Below are 19,200 nucleotides of genomic sequence, written 5' to 3' on the forward strand. Positions count from 1 at the left end.
AAACAGAACAACTCTGATTATAACAATTATATTACAGGTCAAATAAGAAGATGATGGCATCTTTTAAAACCTCCCTGCATAAGAAAGACTCATTTCTTCCATAACTTCCCAGAAGAACTACACTCATTTCACATCAGATAAGCTTAAAAAAAAAAAAAAAAAGAAGATTGCAGGGAGAAAAGACACACAGTTCTTAAAATCTGAGAAAAATCACAAGAGATCTTGTCATACAGGGCACTGACCTGGACTGGATGAAGAGAAATGGTGAGGACATTTGAACCTCTGATATGAGAGCAACTCCTAAACAATAAGAGGAAGAAAGCTCAGGAGAGTATGTAAGCTCTAGCAGAGAGAGAACATTTAGAATGACTAGAGTAAATGATGAACAGAGAATCCTTAAAAGTGGAGTATATGTGGATATGAATATAGTTGATGACAAGCAGAACTGAAATGGGGATACATTAGTCTGGAGACCTGATGGGAGACCTACAGAACCTACTTCCATCAGGGTTATGGTGTTTTACTTTGAAAGCGGAGTATGCCAAGAATATTCACCAGCTTGTTATTTGGGATCTTCTAATGAATAATGACTTATAAAAACAATTTTTTAAAAGCTTTGAGTTCTGTGTCGTATCTATAGACAATGCAGGATCTTCCTACCACCCAAGCCAATGTCCAACTGATAGCCTGTGTGTGACAGGTAAAGGGGGAAAGCTATTTTTTCCTTTATGGGATCAAAATGCAGAACTTAAGATATGGATACTGCTGTAAATTCTGCATTCAGTCTGCATTCATTTGGCAAAATGAATTATTGATGTCTGTTTTAAGAAACAAAATAACTGTCAAAAAAGCTATTAAATATTTTCTCTTCTGTTTCTTCTTCTTTCCCCCATTTTCTTACCTTAAAACGAGTAATTGTCTTTTCTCTTCTGCTTTCTACAGCTTAATTCAACTTTCCTGCATCAAAACTTTCCTTCAACAGCTAGTAAGACCTTCATTATTCTGTCTTCTCTTAATGCCTTCTGTATGTCTCTTTTTACGTTGTCTCCATAAAGTTATCTCTTAACTGCCCTGTTTGTAAAGTTTGATCACATTACAGAGCAAATGAACTTCACCCACTGAAGAATAACGAAAGTATGATTCCAAATTCCACATAATTCTGACCACATGATTTCTATGGGTTGTTTTTATGCAGCAGCTGACAGGGGCATCAGCTACTTCAAGTTACTGGCGTATCAGCTATCTCAAGGTAGCTATTGTTTTCTTTACATTAACACCTCTAGTATTATATGCAAAATTTGGTCCCAACATATACACAAAAATTTGCATTTATCATTTATTAAAATAAGCTGTTACAAACACAGATTTTCCAGATAAGCTTCAACCTTCAGTTTGAAAAAAAATAACCTTACTGGCTTTTTTGATACAAGAAACCCCAAAATTTCATCAATTCATCAACTTCTCAATTCACCAGTTTCACCTTTGTAAAATGTGATGAATAAAGGTTAAGATTTTGATTAAAATGACAAAGCAAAGTAAGAAAAACACACTAAGCCTTTTTACATGAAATTTTTAAATCCAAGACAAATACTAAGCATGAGACAATTACATTTGAAATTATCTTCTCTCCCTTGTAGTAGGGATACCTGAAACTGAATCATGCCATCATTCATCTCCATTAAAACCTCATGTGTTTGCATGCATGTCAGCGCTGTCAACATTGGTCTGTCTGCCCAATTGTCTGATTTATTTTTGATAATTTCATAGTTTAGTGCTACAGTAAAAGGTGCCAATTAAAAAGGGCTAAATTGCATATTTAATTTATAAATCAATAAAATACCTCTTGCATTAAGTGCAAAGGTTGAATATATCATGATCTGTGCTTCTGAGCCTTCCCTGCAACCGCCCTTGACAGCAAACACGTGACAGTATTGTGGCATATTCCACCACAATGAAAACATTTAACCATTTTAGCGTAAGACAATCTGAATCTCTGAACAGTAAGAAAGACAGCTTCAAAGCAGGAAATAGCTGAAAGTGGCTAACTGGTGATGGAATTAGGTCAACATTTTGAAATATAAATTCCAAATGAAATTACTAGACAACTACTGCACATGCAACCATTTCTTGAGGTTTTTCTCATTCATTTCCAGGTTCAGTGCGAAAATGGTGGACTACCAGACCTTTCAACTAAACATTAATATGTAAGCAATTCAGGCTACCCTGGATTCATTATCTTTTGCTCCTTTCAAAATCAGTTCTGACTTCAAACCAGGTTCACTAAAGATATAACAGACAGAAAGTCTTTTCAGGTCAAAGACACCTGCCTGTACTGGGAGATTACTTAGGAAATAAAGCAGTATTTTGAGACACCATTTTTTACTTACAATTATCTCTGACAACCTATTGGAGATTACTGCTTGATTGCTTTTCTGATATAAAGAAAAAAAACCTGCAATCTGTATGAGTAATTTAACAAGCCAACTATAATCCTAGTTATAGCAAGGCAAGGAAAATCTCGTCTGTCATTCGTTGACATGTACTTACATTCGTTTATCTCTATACATGTAATTAGAACTTGTTACTTTCATCCTTCTTTTATTTCCTGCATCTAAACAACTGCTTAATATCATAGGAATCAATTTTTAAAGGTGTTCATGTGAAAAGTCTATGAAGTGCAGAAGAAACTCATGTATGATACAACAAAGATTAGAATAATTATGCTGACTGTTCAGAATTTTATGAAGGGAACAGACTGATGATTTACTGCACCAATATGACCAGTCTCTTGAAAATGCATTAAATTCAGAAAGAAAGTATTTCAGTATGTTAGGCATTCACAACCAGAAGCCAAGGCCTATGTCCTCGACCTATGACACTACTCCAGACAGAATGTTTCTTGGAAATATGAAACAGAAAATGAGCTGAACAGTGCTTTCCTGAGCATTGGTAGTATTAATTTCTACTTTCTAATCTGCTTTATCATTGTGTCAAATGGGTTCTCAATGCTTTAGAAACAACTGGATATGCAAAGTGCTGCAAATGAAATATGCAAATGAATAGGCAGATGAGACTACTTTGACAGATGTAGTACTAGCAGTAAAAAAATTACAAAAAGCCTCTCTGTAACAAAATAAGGTGTTTCAGAGTGCGAAAGTGATTCTGAATATAATGCAGGCACAGAGGAGACAATGGAATTCAGAAAATAATACAGGAAAGATAACTTTTAGTATGAATTAACATTTTGTACAGACTGATAGCTAACAGCATAGAGTAACAGAAAAGATGGAGAGGAGACTGTTGCATCATAAAAGATGTCCCGCAAATCTGAAACACAAGTATTAAAGCTACTGCCCTACAAATTGCGACAACTATGTCCTTAGTACTGGAAGTAACAAGGGTAAACAAATAACACATCCAAGAGAAATGGAAGATATTTGGTAGATATTGAGTAGTGAGATATTCGAGTTTTTTCACATTACGCTGGAGCTCCAAGGAAGTCTCAAAACAGTAGGGTGCTGAGACCTTGGAAACATGATGGCTTTTGCAAACAGCAAGTTTCATGGCTTCAAGATCAGGTTTTCAGCTACATAGTTGATCCAAGTGACTCACAACAGACACTCTCAGTGTAATGGCTGTAATTAACTTGTTATGTTGGATTCTCAGTACTATAAAAGAGAGGTAAAGAAACTGGAAAAACTGTTCCCTTGGTAACATAGGCAGCAGGGCACAATAATTCAGAAAACTTTTATAGCACTACATCTCTTTTGTATGAGGAGGGCTCACACTGGATTCAGATGATCCAGGTAAGCCTAGCAAACTGGTTAATAAAGCTGCAGGTCATACACATACCAGGCAAACTGTTAGTCACAATGGTCTTTGGATATAAACCACTTAAACTCAGACATGAAGCTCCCATTCCTGCTTGATTTGGATTTAAAGCCATTTAAGTATACGATTTGCTACAACACTGCCACTGCACCTTTGGCAGTGGTGGAACTGATCAAGTGCTTCCACTGTGCAATGCACACTAAGCAGAGGTTCTGAAACATTCTAACCTGACCACAACATTCGCTTGGACAAATCTAGTGTGCTAAACAGTGTTTATTTGCAATTAGACTATTTCAAACAAGTGGAATAACATTGACACCTTCAAACTGATTACCCACACACAAGATTAAGGCAAAACCAAAAAGTATTTAAAATGGAAGGCAACCCGTTTCATGAAGTGGTAGGTGAATGCTACGTTCCAGGCACTGAAGGGTTTGGTATAGAGTATCAATGAATCTAAGCAATGAGTTTATGCGCCTGGAGTCCCTTTTGAGTCACTACAGGTGCTACTCTCTTTTACACTCTCTGAATCTTTTAAAAGAGGATGTGAACGATCACAGCAGGTACTGTTCTCCATGAGACTCTGAATCTTACTTCAGAGATTTCCTGTATGATCCTATACACAAAAGCACTTAAAGAAGAAACAATCTTTGTTCACATTAAACTAAGCACACCACACAAGTTTACCATCTTTACAGCACTACCTCAATCTGGCAGAAACATGGATCAAACTTTTGAACAGCAGTTTAAACCCTGATACATAAACCTAATGACACAAAAGAGGAGGGTAATTTTTCAACACAAAAGTGCACTTGATTAGATGAACAGACAAATTAAAATACTTTTACCATGAATACTTTTATCACTCATCACTTTGATCAGTGATCTATTAATCAGTTTGTTTGAACAGTGATACTGTTAATACCCAATATCTGGTTTTTAAATGTTAGTCTATTCTGAAATAATGCTTTGATTTTCAGTTCCTTAAAGACTTATCAGTTTCTTCAGCTAATGTTTCTATTATGGTTACTATAAAGAACAAGACCAGGAGATCAGCAATATTAGCATATTTGAGACTCTAAAGTTAATTATTGTAATACTCTATCTTAAATAGGTAAGCCATGTGTCACTATAATTCAAGGTTAAAGGTTTACAAGAGATAAGATTAATGTGTAAACATTTATATGCATGTAATTAAGAATAAGGTTAAGCTTCATGTGCAAAACAATTTCACCCGTTACTCTTTTTGTAAACTATGACTGTACCCTTTCAATCCTATACTGACAGAACTCATCATTACTGAGCACTCAAATACCCAACTTGGGCAACTTCTGGACAAATCTGGGTCTGCAGGACTTTAAGTTTCCAAAGACACAGAATAAAAATGGCATGATCCAAAAGCAATGTATTTTTACAATTATTTTACCCCAATAGTGAACTGTTAATTTAAAGCCACAGGAAGCACATTAAGATGGCAGCAGTGTGCATAAATAGTGCATAAAGTTTAGGAACATAGAGTAGTAGTCTTCCAAACATATTTCTCAATTTTGCAAAACCTTACATACAACTACCGATGTCATGCTACTGAAATTCAAGTAAGAGTCACCTCTCTTTTCTTTTCTCACACAATAAAGTGACTAGATATAAGCAGAGGATTTTATCTGAACTTTTATTTAGAAGTTTTGTTTGTGGAATGAGATGCTGCACTTAGGATATTTGTAAGTATAGAATTTGATTTTTCTGCGGATATCCTTAGAAGAGATTAATTTCAAACTCTTCCTAAAAAAAAAAAAAAAAAACAAAACAAAAAACTACCCAGAGAAAATGGAAGTAAACTGGGAAATAAAATCTGGTATATGAAAAAAAAAAAAAAAAAGAAAGAAGAAAAACTAATTCCAAAAATGCACCTGGGAAAAAAAAAATAAATACCCCTCTTGTATCCTAGTTTAGAGGACTGCAAAAAAGCTAACAGTCATACAAATTTTTGGGGTATCTTCTGCAATTTTCATCCCGACTATTCTTCAAAATTATGTATGTCATCTGGACTATGATAGTACTTCAGCATCCACAAAACCACATGATCACTTAGGTGAACTAGAAAAGACATGCAAAGGATCCAATTAAGTTTATTAAATACTTTGAAGTGAATAATTACACCAGCAAAAATAAGGGGACATCTGTATCACCACCAAAAATAAAATAAGGAGTCTGCAGCATCCCAGCAGAGCACGTACAATTTTTGAGCTTCAGTGTTCAGGGGATCCACTGGCTAAAGGTCCTAGAGCTTGGGTTGGTGCTGACACTAAGGGTGTAGTAATGTATCCCAACACCAAGTAACTCCTCACGTTGCAGGTTCAAAAAAAGACACAGACTCTTTCAGAGGCAATACTCTACAGCAGCTGGTAGGTGCTGTTAGCAAAGAATACATTACATTCTGATGGTATTTCAGATGCTTGTTTCTTTCTCCAGTGCTTTTTTCCCTGTGATTCACAGCTATGCATGTTATTAAAAGAACAGATTGTTTGTTTATCTATTTTTATATTGCTTTATCCTTCACCTGATGCATGATTCAAAATTCCACCTGATGAAGCAGAATTGCAGGAAGGGATACACCCTGTGTAAACATTATTTAGTTGCAGAAAATAGTAATCTACTCATAAATAAATGTAGGTCAACAACATGAGATGAAAGCTGGATGCAATTACAGTTTTGTTTAGTGGCATAATTGCTTAATTGCTTTCATTGCTCTACTTCAATTTTAACATCAAAGTCTAATTTTTTTCCAGCATCTTTGGGGATCATAATACAAGATATTGACACTTTCCTAAGGAGTTCTGAAAGTGCTTATCAGTCGGAGTCAAGGACCTTCAGATATTCACAAAACCAAGTAACATGCATGTTTCATTCTTGCTCCATTAAAATACATGTATCACGTACTTAGAAACACAACAAACCCAAAGGAAGAGGCATCTAAGTTTCTTGAAAGCAATAAAAATCAAGACCAAAGCAGAACATAAAATGTATTATTTGCACGTAATTACAGTATCAGACTTTAAGTAATACTAAATTACTTATGTATAAAAGTATTTATGTATCAGAAAATATACTGAAATTTAACTATGTTGAACAACATAAAATCCACTTGTAACTAATGTATTTGGCTTGAATATAACAGTGTCTTGAGCAACATGATCTAGTGGGAGGTCTCCTTGCCCATGGCAGGGGGATTGAAACTAGATGATCACAAGGTCCTTTCCAACCCAAACCATTCTATGTTCTATGGTTCTTTAAAAATATTTGCTTACATATTTCTCCCCTGAATACTAGAAATTACTCAGTTTGTTATCAGTAGTAGTTATTTTTTCCATGGTTGTATGTCCATAAGCGTTAGTTTTAGGATCAACAACAACCATAAACCTCTTCACAAACACTGATACATCAGAACAGCAAAACCGTTGCTTCTATAAATGACTTACCACTTCATCTTCAAATCCTCCAGCTAATACAAGTGAATAAGCTCCATCATTACTGCGTCCATGGATTCCACCCACATGGGGTCTGTGAACACCCGCTTCGCTCACCTAGCAACACAAAAAAGCCAGTTTCTAGCACTTTTTTTTCACACAACCAGCAATCTACAACCACTTTTAGCAATCAACTTTCTGTTTAAAATACCGTACAGGATTCCTGTGTAAATAGTTAATTTAAGACTGTCAGTAAAGGTGAGCATTCCACTAGTTTTTAAGGTAGAAAAGCCAAAAGGACACACAAAAAAACTGTAAGGACAACGTTAAGAGTTGATTCTGCAAGATGAAAAGGTACACTTTCTTCTTCGGGAAAAATCTCCATGTTTCTTTCCATAAGCAGTATTTAAGATATACTCAGCGCTATACACCACTTGGACAGTCATTTAGAACAATCCAAAGGAGACAGATCTGCCAGTTTGGTAAGCTTTTACAGTCTTTAACTAAGGTAAACCTCAGTTACCTGTGTAAAGATCATTTTGTCAGGTAATATTAAGGTAACACACTGAAAATGTGACCAATGCACAGAAATACTCCACATTGCCTATGGAAACAGAAGAAGCCATTACAACAATGTACAGATTGCATGTTAGTTCTCCAACCAGGGTAACTCTGATGACAAACGTGCATCTAAGCTGCAACCAGACCACCTGAGAGCTGCAGCTATACCATGAACTGCCAACATCATTAAAGTCTGCTGGAACACTTCCCCCACAAAATTTGTACTATAATTGTTTCAAACTACAAATTCCATTCAAAAAAACCCCAAACCTTTTATGAATAAAAAAAGAGGCTAAGTATTAAACCATGTATTTTCTCAGTACGTGATGCCAAAAATACTACTGACAGAACGAAGGTTACCAGCAGAAAACCAATTAGGATACTTCTTTCTATCTTTGTATTTTCCTTCAGACTTTCAAGTTGCGTGTTTTTTCTTATTCTGCCTCTCCAAGAGGCAGAATCAACTATGCCAGCATTTCCAGACCATTATGTGAGTATGCTGAATAAAAAGGTCCCACTATTGTGCTCATCTTTCCTGCTGTATAAAACATCCTCTCATTCATTCCTCCCTCCGTTCTTTCATGTCCAGGTTTTTATTAACTAAGTCTAGGTTTCTGGTAGGTGATGCATCCCTAAGATGAATTCTGGTAAGTAATTCATGCCAAATACGCTCATTAGATGCTCTCTCCAGAAGCAATACTTAGTCAATTTCCTTTTAGGGAAAGGAAAGCTTAAGTCATAAGAAACTACACAAAACTACACTGTCAAAATTCTTACAGATTTGCTGTGGCAAACTCATTTCTCATACAAATACCAGTCATATGAGAAATGAAAGGATAATTTAATATTCTGTGTAAAAACATTTCTTTAAAAAAATTAAAATTAAAATTAAGTATTTCATTTGTAGCCAAAATTATTATGTAGAAATACTAATTGCCTTTTTATGTCTAGCCCCCATATATATATATATATCTAAGAATTAGCATTCTCTGCATAATTTTCAGACAAAAGCAAAACTCTAATTCTGTTCCTTTTTCCTTCCAGCACTAGAAAGATCTGAAAACTATTATTTTTTGTGTTCCAATGAAATTCCTAACAAAATTTGAACTAATAATTTCAATTCTTGCTAAAGCAGTAAAAAAAAAAACAACTTGATTTTGAGATGTTGAGCCTGAGTAAGTGATTTTAGAAACCTCCGTTACTTAATCTGGAAGCCAACAAAAAAAGTAACTATTCACTAAAAAGTTCTTCAAACTCAACTGACAGGAGAGGTCAACAAAATAGCCCTTAATTTTCCTCTAAAGCATGACATTTTCTATAAAATGGATGATCTCAAGAACCTCATAATTTTATATTACAAATTTAATATGTTTCATCTCATGCTTGTGTTGACGGTAGTGTTGACAATGGACATCAATGTAAAAAGAAATCAAAAGAATGATTTCAACTAGATCAAAATAGATTTCAACTGCTTCACCGATTTCTACCAAGATTTCTCTTGCTAAGGTGAAAGCATCTGCTGCTAACCATTATCAGACTTAAAACTTGCATGGCCTTCCAAATCCAGAATTCTTCACACAGTACTGGAAGACACCACCATCAGAGGAAAACTGACTCCTAGGTGTTCTCTTCTACAAACTGAATAATAAAATATGTTTTTTTTTTTCCTCAGGAGAAGGCAGGTGAAAAGTTCAGAAAACAAATCAGAAGAGGTTTTTAATTCTTGGCTTGCACCTCCTCAAGAAAGTAAAAAAACCAAAGTTTCTGTTCTTCCAAATATGATGTAAAATAGTCAATTACAATCCTTTACACATACAAAAGATGAAGAACTGATTCTGAAAATAAAGTACGTATTTCTCTGACTAAAAACAGTAATTAAAAATATCAAACATAAACCAAAAAATCAGTGCTATCGGATAAAGCTGGGGAAAAGGAAGTATTTTGCATTTCGTGGACACTTTGAAACCACAAAAATATCAGTACTGGGACAAAATGAAGCTGTCCCATCCTCCCTGCTTTGTTTTCTCCTGCCCCTTGAGTACTGGCTCTGTGCTTATATAATCAAAATGAGATATGGACTGGGAAAATTAGCTTCCCTCCTACCCCAGATGGTATTGTTTTTCTTCCAGTCTAGTTTACCACAGAGCCTAGGAAATATATGCAACAGAAAATGAGGCAGTGCAAGAAAAAGCAAAGGCTGAAGTGGACAGCTAATTTCAGTAGCACTACAGGCTTACACTGGTTTAAGCTGTTCATCAGCCTAAAAGAAGATTCAGACATCCATTATGTATGACCAAAAAAAAAAAACCCAACTCAGGGAGTCAATTTACAGTCATACTATCTAATGTTTTAGAAATCTACAGTCTACATCTCCTAAGTGGGATAATCAGTCCATGTGAAGTACACTTCAGAAAACACTTGACTATTCACTAAGTATCCCACTCAGAACTTCAACATGTGAAATTTTTCTGTCCTAATGACAACAGACTTATTAAGCTAGATTGTATAATCAGTGTATTTCAACCTTCACCACTATCAGCATCACTTCCATAGAATCATAATGTATTTGTTTTATCGAGTCATGGTGGGAATGGCAATTGTTAATCTAAATTTATCTTAGGGCACAACCCATTCATTATTATTCCTAATTACTTCAGCTACAGCCAATACTGAAATAACATACCTGAACTCTGAATTTCCAGGTTGTCCCAACAGGAACACCAGGTATAGGTCCATAATGATTTGATGGAACAATAGTGCATTCCTTGGTGCGACCAACACAGGCCATACCCTAAAAATATATCAGACATTCAAAAATTTATTAGTACTACAATATTGAAGATTATTTGCAAATTCAATGTATATGTAAAGAAATCTATCATTATAACAAGCACATACTTTAAACTAGATTAATAATTTTTAGAAGGAAAGTTAACTAAGTAATAAGTGTTTATGGATTTGGGGGAGGGATGGTGGGTTGTTTTTTTGTTTCTCCCTCTATTCACCTTCATAATTATTCTACTGCTTTAACTGCCAGTATATAGTGGGCAGGTTTAAATACTGTCTTATTGTCTGCGCACCCCAGTACTGAATTTCGCGTATTGCATATGTAAGTAGAATTGTAGCACATACATGACCAATTCAAGTAACAACTATTTCTAAAATACACTCTACCTTGCCCCAGTCTCTCTGGCTTTCAGTACTGGCAGACGGCATCTTTGCTTTCTTTTTACTCTGTTTGAGTTTTTCTCCAGCCTTTACAACTTCATTAGAATCATTTTTGCAGGAAGGACAATACCTAAAAAAAGGTTTTAGTAAATTCTCAATTACTTCATCGTAATGGCAGTAGAGTTCCTGTAGCCAAAGCAGTGTCAATTTCTTCATCTTGACTAAACATTTCAAGCTAGCAAGTACATACCAGTCTTAAACAGCTGACATATGTGGCTTAAAAAATAAACCCAACATGAACAAATACTGCCAACTTGTAAAAAAGGGCATTTCAGTATCTGTGAAAGTCGACTGCTGGAGGCAAAATATTTATTCTTTTTCACATGGTATGTGAGAGGTCCCCATGTCGCCTTTATTCTCTTCATTCTGTCCCCTTTCATTTAGATTATGTAAAGGAGAAGACAGCTGAGATGAGAGCATGCTGTTAACCAGCATTCATGATTTGTTTCTATGTCTTGCCCTCTCTATGCTTATTTTTTGCTGCTAGTACAATAAAATTCACTGCAGACAGCTGAATGTCAAATAGAGCCAAGGTATTGTGTAATGTGTGCAAACACACACATATACACACACATGCTTACACACACTCACTCCACAACACTGAAGCCACTTGGATTATAGCACTGAGACTCATTCCTGGTAACACAAAGCCACACTTCTAGGGAAATAGGAGATACTAGTATGTAGTGACTACAGAAGAGAGAGAAAGAGAGGACACTGGTCCTTTTGCTGCTTATAGTAACATTTTTATCCCACTGTAGGAATGCCAATGCAAAGGCAACTGTCCGTGTTTCTGGCCTCTAGGGGATAGGTTTGGCCCGTACGCCACTAATGGAGAAAGCCTGATCTACACTAACACTGATAACCTATAGTTTAGGTAACTACCACTAGTACTACAACTGCTACTGTTTTGGATTTATTAATTAACTTTTGTATGTGGATATGAATAGAAGAATTAATGAATAATGTCCATATGAACAGATTTCAGTATGTCAATAAAGACAATGGATAACTGGATAATTATCCATTATGGATAATTAAGACAATGAAGCAATGTAGATAAAAGAACTTAAAAATTACATAAGATGCTGAAATTGTGTAACACTAAGACTTACTAAGAACGATTTCATGTTGTTTGTTTTTTTTTAAAGAGATTGCAATCACCAACTAAAAGAAGGAACATGACATAATTCAAATTCACAACGTGAATTAACTATGGCATTCCCTCCTGCTTCTTCACAGGGTAACCACGATACTGAAGTATTTTTTATACTGAGTTTCCATGCAATATTAAATATTGGTTTGCATATAGAGTGGCTTAATCTCAGCAACAGAAACTTATCATCTTTTCCCAAACTGCAGGCTTAGCCATGCAGAGAGTTTGCCAAATTTTAAACTATAAAAATACTTAAGTGGAATTTTTCCACTTACGAAACAAACAAAATCTGTCAAGAAGGATCAGACAGCCACGCCACTTTCCTAGTACGCAAGGAGAAGAGAAAATACAGACCTCTTTGGCAGGAGACACCAGTCTGGCCACTGCAACTCCTCCTACATACAACCAAGCATTTAAGAGTGCACATGGCTGGCATAACTAAGTACGCCAAAATTAACTGTCACAAGACAGTGCCATAACAGCATCTCCCCCACCCAGTGACTACATACACAGATGCAGCTATCTACTTGCAGGAATAAATCTTAAGACTCATATCATTACACAGAAAAACCCAGAAAAAAAAAAGTTAAAAAGCTTGACAGCCATTTTGAAAGACATTTTAGTAATACGAATTAAGCTTCTATTACTTCATAGAATACCAGCTAGAAGGGACCTCAAGGATCAGCTGCTCCAACCTTTCCTGGCAAAAGCACAGCCTAGACAAGATGGCCCAGCACCCTGTCCAGCTGAATCTTTAAAGCGTCCAATGTTGGAGAATCCTCCACTTCCCTGGGAAGATTATTCCAATGGCTGAATATTTGCATTATGAAAAATTTTCCTCTTGTGTCCAACTGGAATCTGCACGGAATAACCCATCACCCCTCGTCTTTTCCATGGGACTTCTTGTGAAAGGGAGCCTCCATCTTCTTTATAGTTACCCTTTAGATACTGGAACATGGTGGTAAGGTCTCCCCGAACTTTCCTTTCCCAAGGCTGAACAAACACAGTTTTCTCAGCCCTTCCTCACATGCTAGGCTTCCCAGTCCATTGTTCATCTTTGAGGACCTTCTCTGGACCTTCTCCAGCCTCTTCACATTTTTTTTGTATAGTGGGGACCAAAACTGAACACAGTATTCCATGTGTAGTCTGACAAGTACTGAGCAGAGTGGGATAATGACATCTTTGTCACTCTGGTGATGCCCTTGTTGATGCAACCCAGCATACTGTTGGCTTGATTTGATGCAGCAACACGCTATACATTCATATTGAGCTTGTTGTCCACCAGGATGCCCGGGTCCCTTTTCCACATTGCTGTGCAGATCTCAGCCTGTGCTGCACTCTTGGATTGTGCTCATCCAGGTGCAAGAGCTTACTCTTGTCCTTGCTGAACTTGACGTGGTTCTTGTTAGCCCACTCTTCCAGCCTATCCAGATAATCCTACAGGATGATTCTCCTTTTCAAAGTATGCACTTTCCCACTCAGTTTGGTATCATCAGCAAACTTTATCAAGGCTCACTTGATACATGCTGCACATCCACTTAAGCCCTTCTTGTAGATGGCGGCGGCATTTGCCTTCTTCCAGTCTGCTGGGACATCCCCTGATCCCCACGACTTCTCAAAGATTATGGAAAGCAGCCTCACAACAATGTCAGCCACCTCTCTTAACATCCTCAGTGGATATTGTCAGGGCCCATAAACTTGCAGGGGTCAAGCTGCTGTAATAGTTCACAGACCAACTCTTCCTTCACTGATGGCGTGTCTGTGTTTGCATCACCCTGGATTTTTGTTCCCAAAGACTGGGGCTCAGCAGTGCTGGAGACAGAGGTGAAGAAAGTGCTGAGAACCTCTGCCTTTCCAGTTTTACTGGTGACTTGTGTAAATGCGTATTTTTTGGCCAGAAATGTAAGCAGAAGGGTCCAGAAGTGAATTTAACATTTAGGGACTCTACAGATCAGTCAAATCTTGAATGGTTGCCTACAGAGCACTAAATCTTCTGTATGGAGGTAAACAGTCCTGGGGACCTATGCAGTGCATTTATAGTGAAATTAATGGAAGAGGATAGGGAGACCTGAGCAGTAATGGCTACACTCAGAAAAATTTCTATTCACCAGAGTTTCTCTGGAGCCCTCTGAAATAGAAGTAGGGTAACTCATAAGATCTTTCATAAGAAGCTTTTGAAGAAGAATGGATGCTAGTGAAGACTAGAACACCAATACCTCATCTAAAAGATCATTTTATGCATGCAGCAGGCCAAGATAATGTTGGTACTCCAGCTAAACCAGAGACAATGAACGATGCCTTGCAAGATTTCAGTATCAGTATCCTGACATGCCCATCAAACCTTCTGTGTATTTGAGAATGTAAAAGAAACTAGGGAGAATAAATGGTTTTCAGTGTAGAACAAAGGATTTGGGGGGGGGGGGGGGGGGGGGTGTGGGAGTGAACACTTTGTTTGGTGTAGAACAAAGGATTTGGGAATGGGGGCACTGACATATACTTTCTTTATCAGAAACCTTCCTGTGACTACTACTGGAAAATAGATTTACTGTTGCTGGAATACTAGATTAGAACAGGAGTAAGAGGCAACTTAAGAACGGAGGGACTAAGCAGATATATACTTTCAGACATATGGTCTCATTGAATATTCTGAAGGAACTCAAAAGAACTTCCCAGCTGTTGCATCTAATGGTCAGGAGTAATCTGGAAAGAATACCACTTATGACTGCAGTCAATAATAAACCACTTGTGTGCTGAGAATTGTTTCCAAGATGTGGCATCATCTCACGTTGGCAAGTAGTAGCGAACAAGATGTCATGCATGGAAGACCAGTCTGTCTTGATGGTAGAAAACTTTGAGTAGTTCGGACTAACACACTGTGTAATAAATACTGCTAAATAAACAGTCATTTTGCACATGCAAGAAGTGGAAGGCACACACAATACTCAAATAAATGCCATTTTCAGTTCCAATGACTGATACATATTTCTAGGAAGTACTGAAAATATTTTTTAGATAGTGTTTCAAGCCAGCAGTTCCGCTGGCTTGAAAAACAGTGAACACACCTTTACCCAGTGCAGAAATTTCACATCAGCTTCCAACAACAGTATCCTTGTGGCCAAATGTACACACCGAGAAACACCTATCAATGCTAATGGTCTCATCTGCTAAATCACACATTAGCATCAACACAGGAATTCAGAAAAAAAATACAGTGCCCCAGAAACCATGCAGACCATTAGACACTGACCAATAAACAAACCTACTATGGCATCCACTATGGTATAGAAGATTTGAGTTATTTATTTCCAGAGAATGTTAATACTTCCGAAGCATAGATTTTTACATAAAATTTAATCACAAGTTCCAAAGAGATTCCATAAAATGTATCCATAGATATCTTAGACACTTACCGATGTCTGTGTAATGGCTTTATTAGAATAAAGTTCTATTTATTATTCATATATAAAGGATTAGCATCTCATGGGAGTAACAGGGAAGTGGTAAAAATGAACAGTGTAAATTGCAGATAGCTAATAAAAGCAAATAAACTACAGAGATCCCACACAGAGATAACATAATGGGCTGCTGATGGGTTGATGCAGATTCACTTCAAAATATAATTACCCTGATTTAACAATGCCAGTTAACTTGATTTTCCTGCTGACAGAACCAGAGACAGCAGAAATGGACAGCAGCAAGGTGGTGGTCCTCCCACAGCAGGAGAAATGAACAGAGCAGAGGCAATGAGAAGACACAGAAGGGCACAGGGGCAGCAGCAGGGACAGAGGATGAAGGGAAAGCGAAGAGCGAGCGTAAGACCTGTTCAAGCAGTAAAGCTTTAACAAAATTAAAAGTCTGGGGAACAATCACTATTGATACAATCAGGTCATGATACTGTCAGAGAAGATCATACTGATCACAAAGAATAAAATAAACATACCAGTTTTGAAACTCCATAATGGTCATTAAAACTTGTTACTAATCCTTTTTGAATGGTTTAAAAGAATTATCTTGACAGAAAACATAAGGCTTATATTAAGTAGATGGATTAAAACCACAGAGGATATTTCAAAAAAAATCTTCCATCTTGTCTTTCTAGAGGTGCAAATAATAAAAAGGTACCATGTACAGAATGGCAATACAGATAAGTAAATCATCCTTATATATTTACCAGTCCTCATCTTCTGGTATCTTGCTTAAGGGAGGGTTCAGGCAGTAAATATGATAAGCCATATTACATTCATCACACAGGAGTTGCATGTGAGCATCCTGTTTTCCACCACACAAATAACATGAACAAAAACGGCACTCCTTATCTGGATCAGCCCTACAGTGCTTGCATTCAGGGCCACTTTTTCCTGTCAAAAACAAAGAAAAAGTCAAATACCATGCATCTTAGAAAAGTGCATTACTGTATCTACAGGAAAATATTTCTGCACATGAACAGTGCCCTCTTGAAAATGCTTTCTTCTTACAATGAGGTATTTGACTATCTAGGCTAATGGGATTTCTTCTGCTGTATAAACAAAGAGTAAAGAAAATTACTAATCAGCAGCTTTTCTTACTTTCTCCCTTCCAGTTTCCAACATACCATTCTGCATGTTCTCCCTATAGATGGAGCCTTGCAAATCTCTAGTTGGAGCCTTCTTAAATACAGCCACGAGGAAATTCCAGCTAGGTAACTGGTAACAGTCAAATGATGATGAAGCTACAATTTGGAACAGCTCTCTTCCCCTTAAATTAAACTTACAGTTGGAGAGAAGAATTAGCAGTCTGAGACCACAGACAATCCAAAATCACCAATTGTTTCACAGCAGCAGTTCACTTTACACACAAAGAAACACTAATTTATGTTTCAGCTCAGCAGGAAATTTGGACCCATGAACCCCAACTATGAAGCAAAATCATTGGCATTGATTCCTCAATCAGGGAAAAATGTTTTTATATAAGAAAAAAACATTTGGTATCTTAAGCTGTATATGAAAGAGAAGAGGGAAGGAACACAGACTACCTGTAGTAAAACTAACACTTACAGGAAAAATGTTTGAAATAAGTAAAATGTCCAGAGAAATTACTGAAGATGTAGAAAATAATTTTATCACAGCTCAAAGAATGACAAGATTAAAAGAAAAAAAATAATTTGTATGTTCTGTGCAGAAGTCATCTAGAAATGCCACAGAAGTGAATTTGAGCTTAAACTAGTACAATAAAACAACTAAGAGTACTTCCAAATTTCCCTGAACCACAGGCTGTAGAAGTTTAGAATGGAAACAACTGGAATACCAGCAATACCAGCCAATACCAAATTTTCTTCTAAATTCATAGGCAAACTGAGAAACATCTGAACTGTTTGATAATTTCTACTCAAAAGACAGTTGGCCTAGATGGATAGTGTGGTAAGGACAAATTTATTCCTATCATAATCTTTGCCAAAAATACTCAAAAGTCATTAGTACAAAAAAATAACTCTTAGGTTTTCTGGGACAAAACCCTTACTGACTATAGTCACAAGATGTCACAAGAAAATTCATTAATAAGAAACTTGAAAGGCAGCCCCACTACAAAAATGACAATAAATAACCTCCCCAAACCCAAAACCCACTATAGCCCTTCAGAGGCTGCATGAATATCGGGTTCTTCCGTGGGTGCTAAGCAGACACAATATTAGACAATGGGAGAAGGGCACAAACTGTATCTAAGAGAACACTTTCCCATGAAACATTTCACTCTTAGGAAAACACAGATTTTTATTTCTTTTTTTTTTTTTTTCATACTAAAGGACTGCTGTCTTTCTGACACATTTTTATGCAAGAACAGAATTTGTCAAACCCCTAACATGGAGATCTACACCAGGTTTCTCTGACTAGCATAAAAGAACAACATTCAAGGACAAGCTTCCATCTTCTCTTAGCTTTATTTTTACTTTTCTTCACGAGTTACTAAGTTGCTTCATCTAGAAGCTGTATAGCTCCGCAGCTCTTTGCAAGTCAGTTTTAATTTGATTATATAACATAAGCAGTCGAAGTAAATATTTCTTTTAGGAGCAGATTCTTGAAAAGAGAGATGAGGTGAGTCACTGATGTCCAGAGGAGTTCTAGATACATTTATTTCCTAGGTGTACCAAGAAGGAAAGGAATGACCAAGAGTTTGCAGAAGTCCCAGCCCCTTCCTGCTGAGGAAAACCTCCCTCCCCGACTGGACTGCTGCAATCGATGGCTATAAACTGTTCAGAGGGACAGTGTAGGAACGAGGGGCCAGTGATATGCCCTCTAGGGACTGACTGGACAGAGCTGCTCTTGAAAAACAATGACGAACAGGTTGAAAGCTTGTGGGTGAAAATTAGAGGCCAAGCCAAGAAATGAAACCTAACAGCTAGGGTTCATTGTGGCCACCCAATGGAGGTGTGCCTGTAACTGAAGCATTCTTACTTTCACTGCAGGGAGCACCACACTCACAGGCTTTGATCCAGCTGCAGGACTTCAGTCACCCTGATGTCTGCTGGGAAAGCAGCACAGCAAGCTCTAAGCAGCCCAGAAGCCCTGGAGCATCAAGGATAACTACTTAATCCAGGTGAGACATGACCCAACAAGAAGAGGCGCATTACTGGGCCCACTGCTCACCAAACCAGATGAACTAATTGGAGAGGTCAAGACTGGAGGCAGCCTGGGCTGGAGTCATCACGCCCTGGTGGAATTCACAGTCTCGAGGGGTATGGGCCAGGTGAAGAGTAAGGCCAAGACCTTGAATTTTAGGAGAGCAAACTTCCAGTTGTTTAGGGAATTACAGGATGGGACTTCCAGAGAAACTGCCCTTAGGGATAAAGGAGCAGAACAGAGCCGGCAGCTCTTTAAGCACATTTTTCTTGGAGCACAAGAGCTCTCAATTCCCATGTGTAAGCAATCAGGCAAGGGTGCAGGACACGAGCACAACTGGTCAAATCAAAACATAAGGAAGATATGC

At 37.2% G+C, this 19,200-nt stretch overlaps 1 protein-coding gene across 6 annotated transcripts in view; it reads right to left on the minus strand.

Annotated features, from left to right (window-relative positions):
- Positions 1-19,200, minus strand: part of UHRF2 (ubiquitin like with PHD and ring finger domains 2) — a 93,936-nt gene that overhangs the window by 10,570 nt on the left and 64,166 nt on the right. For all 6 annotated transcript variants that reach the window (XR_010608948.1, XR_010608949.1, XM_065663983.1 and 3 more), the window contains exons 6-9: positions 16,412-16,598; positions 11,031-11,154; positions 10,540-10,647; positions 7,308-7,412 (exon numbers count right to left, since the gene is read on the minus strand). Coding sequence is in view for 4 of the 6 variants with exons in the window: in XM_065663983.1 (XP_065520055.1) it covers positions 7,308-7,412; positions 10,540-10,647; positions 11,031-11,154; positions 16,412-16,598 (524 nt within the window). In the remaining 2 variants the exon portion in view is untranslated. The remainder of the gene's footprint in view (positions 1-7,307; positions 7,413-10,539; positions 10,648-11,030; positions 11,155-16,411; positions 16,599-19,200) is intronic.

The sequence above is a fragment of the Lathamus discolor genome, chromosome Z, assembly GCF_037157495.1.
Source record: "Lathamus discolor isolate bLatDis1 chromosome Z, bLatDis1.hap1, whole genome shotgun sequence".
NCBI lineage: Eukaryota > Metazoa > Chordata > Aves > Psittaciformes > Psittacidae > Lathamus > Lathamus discolor.